We start from the raw sequence: 10,036 nt of genomic DNA on the forward strand, positions 1-10,036 counted from the left end.
TAAGCACTGCAGACTTCTCTGCAGTCAGTGTAGGGAGGGAGAGCTACATCTTCATGAGGTGGCACACCATGCTCCTCAAAGCTGCAAGTCAGAGAGAATCCACCTCCAAACTGCAGACACTTATTTTGTGATGTCAATATATAATGGAAACAGAACAGTGGAGTTTTCAAGCTCTTCTGCCATCAGCAGAGACTTAATCAGTAGAGTAATGAGGGCTGGAGCATCACCTGACTGAGGAGCCACCAAGGGCTCAAGTCCCAGCCCATTGCCCTTTTGGGTTTGTGGGTATGAGAGATCAGGGCCATCACAGCACAGCCTCTTGGAGTGTCCCTGGAGGCCAGGCAGATACCTCATGGTGACACGTAGCATGATGGGGTGACCACATCCATGTCCTGGTGGAGGGGAAAGCCAAAGATCTCCTTTGGGTGCAATGTCAGCTTTGTTTCCCCATTGCCCTTGGCAAAAGTGCCTCCACCCTGACAGAAAAATGAGCACCTAGGATTATTGCTGCCAGCATTTACTCAACAATCAGCAACTAATGAGATGTTTTGTCAACACAGAGTGCTGTTTGTTGAGACAGGAGTAGGAGAGTGATATGGTAATTGGGTGGTGAGTATTTAATTGGCAAGGCTCACAAGCAACAGATCACAGAGACACAAAGCAAAGCTTTGGGAATATAACACACTTGTGAAAACAAAGAGAGAAGATGCTCCAAATTCAAAGAAACATTAGGCTTTAATTAAAAAACCTAACCCCAAGGAAAGAGCTGAACTTTACTGTAGGTAAATGCTACCATTCCCAATAGGAAGGAGTTTGAGATGGAGTCCTGCAAGACCTTCATGTCAGCAGTTTAGATCATGGAACCACAGAATCATAGAACATCAGGTTGGAAGGCACCTCAGGGATCATCTGGTGCAACCCTTCTGATACTGTTGTTTACATTACATCCCAGCATCATGTTGAGCTGAGATTTAAAGCTTTCCAGAGTGGAGGAATCCACCACTTCCCCTAGGAGACCATTCCAATGTCTGTCTGTCCTCATAGTGAAAAATCCTCCTCTTATGTTCAATCAGAATCTTGCCAGGGGCAACTTGTGCCCATTGCCCCTTGTCTTCTCCATGTGACTCCTTGTAAATAGGGAGTCCCCATCTTCTCTGTAGCCCCCCTTTAGATATTGGAACATCTCACCCTCTGGTCAACCTCGCGGCTCTTCTCTGGATCCTCTCCAGCCTTTCTGCATCCTTTTTGTACAGCAGGGACCAAAACTGGATGCAATGCTCCAGGTGTGGTCTGACAAATGCTGAGCAGAGTGGGAGGGTGACTTCTTTATCTCTGCTGGTGATGCCCTCATTGATGCAGCCCAGCACCCTGTTGGCTTTCTTTGCAGCTGCTGTTCACTCATGTTGAGCCTGTTGTTCATCAAAACCCCCAGGTCCCTTTCCACAAGGCTGTTCTCTAGCCAAGTGGATCCCAGTCTGAACTGCACTCCTGGGTTATGTGTTCCCAGGTGCAAGACCTTGCACTCCTCTACACTGAATTTCATAAACTTCCTGCTACCCCACTCCTCCAGTCTATCTAAGTCATCCTGGAGGGTTTCTCTCCCCTCTGGGGTGTCAACCTCTCCACTCATCTTGATGTCATCAGCAAGATGATGCAACTTCATCAGGGTGTTCCTGGATCCCAACATCCAGGTTGTTTCTGAAGATGCTAAAAAACATCAGGCTCAATATTGATCCCCAGGGGACTCCACTTGTGACCCCGTTGGAGGATGAACTATTTACCATCACCCTTTGGGTATGGTCTGTCAGTCAGTTCCCCACCCACCACACAGACCACTTGTCCAGGTCATGAGCCAGTTTCTCAAAAAGGAGGTGGCTGTGGGGTACAATATAAAAAGCCTTGGAAAAGTCCAAGTAGATGATGCCCACCTCTTGCCCTGCCATGGAGGTTACTCCATGCCCTCCCTCCTGCTTCCAGCTCATCACTGAACAGTGACCTCCAGCAGCCCAGCACAGAGCTGAGTTTCCAAACTGGAGAATATTAGGAGTGTGTGTGAGATTATTGACTCTTCTACTGGAACATCTCCAGAACCAGATAATCTCCAAGAAGAAGGACAGCAAGGTCAGCCAAACATCTTCATCTGAGGTGCGGAAGGAGAGTGGGGAACCTGGCTTTGGTTCCGATTAATATATAGTACTTTATATATTGAAACATCCTCACCTGAAGAAACTGAGTAGTCTGAATTTGCAGACAAAGCACTCAGCTGGGAAATTATTTCCAACCAGAGCAGGGGCTACTTGCTTCTTGGCAGGGAGGGGGACACACTCAGCATTATTTTTGCCTTTGTAATTTTTTGAATGACATCCCAGTTCTTTTGAGAGTCCAGCTCAGAAATCAGTGTGACTGCTATAAAAAAAAATCTTCAGTGAGATGTTGCAGCATTTCCAATTCTAATGTACATCTCCTATGTGTACACACGTCTGATGGTACTCACTAAAGTGGATCCAAATGTATTAATATTTGAAGTCTTAATTTTCTGCAAATAAAAGACTTGCCAAAAGAAGTTTATCCAACTTGAAGGAAGATATTGCATAAGAAAAGGCAAATGTACACTGCTAATTTACTTCTCAACAGCTCTTGATTAAGCAGACTTTGCTGATCAGCCCTATGCTGCATTTGTCTCTGCTAACTCAGTTTCCAGTTGGCTCTTAGACCTTAAAATGTTCATCAAAGATCTGTTCCAGTGATCCTTAGCTCTTCAGAAGTTCAGATGAGCCACTGAGTCACCTCTTCTGAAAACTGCTGTACCCTTAAATTTCCATCTGATGGAAGGCCAAGCTCAAGCACCCCAGGACAAAATCTTTCTCTTCCTCTTTTAAGGACATTTTCCTGCTTCTTTTCACAGGATCCTGGAGCTCTACTAGAGGAGAATGATCTCTGGGGAGTTGCCATAGTAACTTGTCATGCTTTTTTCGTTGTCTGACATTAAATACAAGGAAGGGACAAATTACAGAAAGGAATTTTATACCTGAATTGATCATCTTTGTCTAACACCAAAACTGAATCTTACCTCCAACTTCCTAAAGCAGTAAAAGTCACCTTGAGGCTGATGTTAAGTTGGTGATTTTCACTGGAAAAGAAACTAAATGCTATATTTATTATTCAAGAATCCTTATTAGAGAAAAAAATAATTCCATGTCTGAAAGATGTAGCAAATAAGAAAGAGAATGAGATCATTAGAAATGTAAAGACATAGGAGTCAAAATAGCTGCTACAAATAATATCTAAACTTGCAATGCATGAATGCTCTGCATATTCTATTTTCTTCTTAATAGGGTTCAATGGCAGTCTGCTCTTAAACTGATAGTCAAATAAAAGTCCAAACCCATGTTATCTTCGGAAAATAACTTCAGGTCTCAGAGCAGATAAAAAGAATTGATAGTTGAACGTATCAATACCAGTTCAGCAGCAAATATATTTTGAAGATTCTAAATAAAAATTTGTTTTAAGAGGGTGTGATAGGGAAAGAATCCACTCAAACTGCTCTCAGTTATGAGCATCAAAGGGAGATCAGGAAGTCTGGGATCAGGAAAGGGCATGAGAGCTGAGCTACCAGAAAGCTCATGTCCATGAGAAATAACCCGAAAATGTAAATCTGGGAAAAGTGACAGATAATCCTTGGAGGCCAGCAGGGATGGAGTGCAGAGGGGGTGCTCAGAAGTTCCCAGCCCACATGGGGGGCAGGGGGAGGAGCTGGCTCTGGGGTGAGGTGTTCCTCTGCTGCTTGTGTCACAATCAGTAACCACTGCTCACCTGGAGACCTGGGCAGCAGAACCTCAGAACCTGCTGCTTGAGAGCTGCATGGAGAGGGAAGATCACCAGCTCCTGTGACCAGGTGAGGGGGGTGCTAAAGGTGTCATTTAGGGCTGCCAAATTCCCCAGCCAGACTTTGTTTCTCCCCAGATGTCCTGCCTGCCCATCCCTCCTGCCCAGCACTTCCCAGGATTATTGAGTTCCGAGATGCGGGGGAAAGGATATGGGAGGTGGGAGAAGTTGAAGCTTTCTGCTGAAGCCTGGGTCAATGCCTCTCCCCTGCAGTGCAAAAGAGCTGACAGAGACTCTGTCAAGTTTAATTGTGCCCAAGATAATGTCCTTTGATGCTGTATGTTTTATACATTTCTGTTTATCCTGAAAAACTTGCCATCCAAACACTTTAAATGTGACTTCAACAGCTTAGCTGCCAGCCTGTGATGCTGGCAGTGGTATGTGGGGGGGTGGGCTGATGCTGCTGGGTGTTTTCTGCTTCTCCTCTGAATATTTATAGGGGTCATTTCCCCCCTTAGCTGATTTTCCTCCTCATCCTGGAGTTGACAGTAGAAACACTGGGACTGGGGCACCCCGAGGGACCAGAATGAGTTGGACAGGCTAAAGGGAAAGGGTGCAAGGGAAGGAGAGATATATGGCTCTGAATATGGCATAAGTAGAAAAAACCCCTCAAAACCAAGATTTTTGTGGGAAATCCCTTTTAGCAGAGGAACAATATTATGAAAACACAAGTCTGATATGAGATAAACCAGACAGTGGTGCAGAAGATAACCCTGGAAGACATGGGATCCTATTGCAATAAAATCATATATTACTGCAAACAGACCCATATTGCAATTTCCCTGCCCTGCATGAAGGTCTTTTGGATTTGAAATGCAGCTAATAATTCTCTGAGCTTTTGGACAAGTGTGGGAATAAGACAAAGGAAGCATCTATGGATGTTGGCTCTCAGAAGTAATCTGAAGGAGCTGGAGATGCAGTGGTGTGTGGTGGAGAGAGCAGGGAAAGAGTAGAGCAGCAGGATTTGGAAAGAAGAAGGCAAAACCAGGACAGGGGGTGCAGAGTGTGATGGCAGAGATGGAGGAGATGAGAAGCTTCTGTGTGGTTGTCACCCTACACCTGATGCCTGGGACAAATTCCATGAAGGTGAAGCTCTCCTCACCACCAGAAGGGTACACCTGAGCTTCACTTTGCCCCTGCACTCAACGCTGGTGAGGCCACACCTCGAGTCCTGTGTCCAGTTCTGGGCTCCTCAGTTTAGGAAGGATATCGAGGTCCTGGAGCAGGTCCAAAGGAGGGCAACCAGGCTGGTGAAAGGACTCGAGCACAGACCCTATGAGGAGAGACTGAGGGAGCTGGGGCTGTTCAGCCTGGAGAAGAGGAGGCTCAGGGGAGACCCCATCACTCTCTACAACTCCCTGAAAGGAGGGGGTAGCCAGGGGGGGGTTGGTGTCTTTTCCCAGGCAACTCTCAGCAAGACAAGAGGGCATGGTCTCAAGTTGTGCCAGGGGAGGTTTAGGTTGGATATTAGAAAGAATTTCTTTATGGAGAGGATGATCAGGCATTGGAATGGGCTGCCCAGGGAAGTAGTGGATTCTCCCTCCCTGGAGATATTTAAAAAGAGACTGGATGTGGCACTCAGTGCCATGGGCTGGTAACTGCAGCAGTAGTGGATCAAGGGTTGGACTTGATGATCTCTGAGGTCCCTTCCAACCCAGCCTATTCTATTCTATTCTATTCTATTCTATTCTATTCTATTCTATAAGGGGCAAGAGAGCAGCTGGGTGACCTCAGTGGGGAAGAAGGGTAGATCTGGGTGAAATTTGGCAGCCAAGCTCTATTTTTTTTTTGAACTAGAAAAATTCATATCTGTGTTCTGTGAAACACTGCACAGTAGTCTTAAGAATTCCAACAATTTGTTTATTAAAAATAGTTCAATCTCATTTCAAATTGGCTCATCTTGAAAAACACATAACCTCAATTTTTGGTAAAAACTGCTGAAAATAAGTTTTCTTTATCATAAATGACATTTTTGGTACCTTTTTTTGTATGCAAAAAGACTGGAAACCTTTATTTGCTCATGTTTACTTCTACTAGGAGGTGATTTAAGCCACAACCTTTCAGGCATAGAGAAGGAGAGAAAAGCGTTGAGCAGAGAAGTCTGAGGTTTCTGTAACTGAAATGAGAAGCACTGAGGGTACAGCCTCACATTATGTATTTTAAAGAGATGTGTTTTCTGGTGATGTGAAAAGGAGGCAGATGGACAGTAAGGAAGAGATGAACAATCACTCTTGCAAGGCCAGAAAGCAAAAAAATTAATGAAGCTATCAAAGGATATAAAGAAAAGAATGACTGGGGAGAAATAAGAAGGAAAGATGGAGAATTACCTATGGCTTTTGACAAGTTTTGGACCCTAGTGCTGGGAGATTTTCAGAAAAACATGCAAAGAGCAAGAGAGTTATCTTGGTCCTGATGTCCCAGGGCTCTGTTTTGGTGTTTTAATTATTTCTCTGTTCACAGTTCTGTGGATTTTAAAACCAAATGTATCTGCCACTGCATTTTTGTGGCACCCACTAGCAAAGGTTGAGCATGAACAAGAAAAAGCTGGTTTTGAGGCCAGGTTTTCACTGTGATCCTTTAAAAATGTTTTCTTTTGAAAACAGGTTTCAGCACCATAACAGCTTTTAACTCATTTGCCTGTCACTCAGTTGGGACGAACTACTCTGAGGTGCAAGATGCTCTTGCACTTTACCCTCTTACAAGTCTGTAAAAGTGAAGTAGAGAAATAAAAAGACAGCCCGGGTTTTTATGCCAAAGCTTGTGGTGTTGCTATAGAGCTGCTTTATCTACCAATGCCAATATTCTCAGCTTCTATTAAGTGTATTTCTGGTCTATTCCTTACCTTTCAGGGTCAAAGGGGCAACATGGTCGACCGTGGGAACTGACTGACCTGCTTGTTCCTGGCACCCAATGAACTTTCATTGTGAATTTTGGCAGTGATTCAATGCATTTGTGTTCCCTGTTCTTTCAGTCTTGATGAAGTTTCTCCAGCCCTGCTGTGCCATCTAATACTTGCCAGTGGACAGTGGCCTCTTGAAAATCTTGGAAGAAGTCTTTTCCTGCAGTCTTCCTCACTTTACTAAAGAGAGGCCATGTCTGCTTTTGATATGACAAACCAGCACGCCCAGCACACAGAGCCTGAGATGGACTCTATCGCCCCCCCAATGAAACTGAGGGATGAGATGTGTGTCTTTATTGATGGCAAATGGATGAATGACACCCACTGCCAACCACCCATTGCTTCCCACCAAAAATTCTTTGCCAAGAGGTCACAGAACGAGTGGAGCATCTGGGAGGAGAACAAAGCGCTCTGGGAGGAAATCCAGCTCCTCCAGGTTGAAAACAGAATGCTTTGGGAAGAAAACAGGGCTCTACAATGTCTCCAACCACCAAAAAAAACTGTCCAGGTCATTTACACTGATGCCCTCCAGCCAAGACTTCAGCAGCAAAATAATCCATTCCCATTCTTCCAAGATGGGAACGTAGGCCTTCAGGTCAGCCCAGGCAATAAGGCACTAAGGGAAAAGAAGAGAGTCTTAGAGGATTTCCAGCAGGTGAATAAACCAATCCCCATTATCTGCAAAGACCAAAAAGCTGTCACAGTCCAGGAAGAGAGCAAAGATACTGGCTCAGATCTTCAGGAGGACACTGTCTCCCTCCTATCCGTGGAAGAGGGTAACCCTGGCCAAAAACCCCAGCAGGAACATGAAGCTAACAAGAAGAGCACCAGCCCAGACCAGAATAGGATCAAATCATTCACAAGCACACAGGGTGAAGATGAGATCCTCCAGGCTGTCCAGGACTTATACAAACTCCTCCATATCTTCCTAGAAATGAACCTACTCCATGGGGAGAAACAGGACTCTCACACTCCCTATGATATGAACAGATCTTTCCGAGAAGATTACAATAAACTGAAGCAGCAGCTGAAGGCTGTGAAAAACACTGTGTCAGAGATTACATATCAAATGGAAATGTTGGAAAACGAGCTCATTGCCATCACTTGCCCTGCCTATGAAGCAGTAAGACAGCAGCTGACAACTGAGCATCAGCTTGGAGAAATGTGAAGCTCAGTGTTAAGACCTGTTAGTTCAGTTCCCTGGAAAGCTTCTCATCTTGTTTCAAGGAACCTAATAAAACACCAGTAGAGCCTGAAGACATCTGAGGATCCTTGTGTTATTCTGAAATTTTCTTACATTACTTGGATGTATTTTGCCTTCTGATTACACAGTGTGGGTCACTGCCATGAATTTGCCTAGCATCAGGAAAACATGTTTTCCAGCATTTTTCCCTCAGATTTTCTGATAATAAGGCCTGCAAGTTTGCTTTAACACTTAATTTGAGGTACCTTATGCTGGCCATACTTTTCATAAGGACTGGAAAATGAGAATCTCCTCTGTGAGATGAATTTAGATCCCTGGTAATCCCTTTCTTTCTTATGACTAAGTTGGGTGGCTGAACTCTTCTGCCATGCACCAGTCTTCCCTCTCCCATGTAGGGTAAGGAGTGGATCATGGAAAACATCCTCCCAGAGGAGGCAAGCCCATTAAAGACAACAGGACACAGATAGACACACTATAGGTGCCACCTATTGTTTCTGGTTTCTTTTCCCACATTTCCACTCAAATTGTTGTCTCTTTCTCTTGTTAAAACTCTTCCTCAGATGAGAATTCACCTCTTGCTTCAAACTAAAACAGGCCCATAAAGCAAACAGTGCCCACCAGAACTGCACATCCCCTTCTGCCTTGCTTCTTTGGAAATTACCTTCATCATTCTGTACCTTAATCAGGCCTAATTCTTCTCAAATGGCCTTGTTTTATACACTTGAATAATTCCACTGATTTCAAGTGAGATTATTATTTGCTGGGAAACAGCTCGTTTGGGGTGCAGAATGTATCACTATCCCTGGAGGTGTTTAAAAGATGTGTAGATCTGGTGCTGAGGGACATGATTTAGCACCAGATTTGATAGAGTTAGGTTAATGGTTGGACTTAATGATCTTAAAGGCCTTTTCCAGTCAAAACAATTCTATGAAGGTGGTGTTGTATTCAGGTGGGTGCTCAGGAGGTGCAGACACTACTGCTGGGGAGAACTCCCTGTTCCTGCACCTCCTCTGAACTGTTGTGTGCAATCACAGCCTGGGAGGACAAGAAAAGTGCAGTTTGAAATGTGATCCTGGCTTATAGTCCAAGGGTGTGCTCACAGCCCCCTGCTATGAAAAAATGCTGAATAAAGGAGGATCTCTCCTCCCAGACATTCTGATGAGGCCATTCTGATGAGAAGTGAATGGAGCACGCAGAAGAGTAACATCTGCACAGAGCAGTGAGGTCTGTTTTATTTCTTGAACAATCAGATAATGCAGGTTTTTAGATGCTCCAATGCAAGCAAATGCGTTGCAAAAAGCAGTGTTTGGTTGGCTGTTTGGTGGTTTGTTCTGCTGCTTGTGGTTTGTGGATGGTTATCTTCTCACACTGTGGTGGGACACACCAGTCTCAGGTGATCTGTTGACACAGGAGATGAAGATCCTCATGTTTAAAAATCAGCTCTCATCTCAGTTCTGTGGCCAGAGCATCTGGAAACACCTTTTTCTCTGTCTTGTACATCCCTGATGCAGTCCAATTTGTTGCAATCTTTCAGGCAGAATGTGGGAATCTTCAGGTGATCTAACAAGACAAGCACAAGGAGACTTCTGCAGAGCAATTGTAGGAGCATTGCTGGAAAGCACAGGGAAGGCTATGGTCAGGTTTACCTTTTGCAGCAGGACCCAAGAAGCAGGTTGTCACTGTGCTTTATAGGTCTTTAAGTGATTTAGCTCCAAGTTATCTAAAGGATGAATTATCTTTCACCTTGTATTTTACTCAGACAACACCAGGTCAAATGCCAGTGATGCCTGTTCACTTCAGAGACTAAAGGGGAATTTTCTTCTGCTGTTAGGGCTTTAAGATGTCGAGGCAAATGTCTCATGGTTGAAAGTAAAGGGATGGTTTTCAGTGGAACAGGTGGAGGGAGTGCTGTGTGTGTAAGGACCAGGAGAGAAGAAGAGGGCCTGGAGCAACAGGCATTGATAGGAGGTTGAACAGACAGCAACTTGCTCCTGCTTAATGACAAGATGACAACCATATATATGTACATAAACACCTCAGCTCCACAC

The 10,036-nt window shown here is 44.6% G+C and overlaps 1 protein-coding gene across 1 annotated transcript; it reads left to right on the forward strand.

The window, feature by feature from the left end:
• Positions 1–6,977: 6,977 nt before the first annotated feature.
• Positions 6,978–7,952, forward strand: CBY2 (chibby family member 2). The gene has a single exon (XM_008492774.2). The coding sequence runs from the start codon at positions 6,978–6,980 to the stop codon at positions 7,950–7,952; it is 975 nt and encodes a 324-aa protein (XP_008490996.2).
• The last annotated feature ends 2,084 nt before the right edge of the window (positions 7,953–10,036 follow it).

The sequence above is a fragment of the Calypte anna genome, chromosome 1, assembly GCF_003957555.1.
Source record: "Calypte anna isolate BGI_N300 chromosome 1, bCalAnn1_v1.p, whole genome shotgun sequence".
NCBI classification, from domain to species: Eukaryota; Metazoa; Chordata; class Aves; order Apodiformes; family Trochilidae; genus Calypte; species Calypte anna.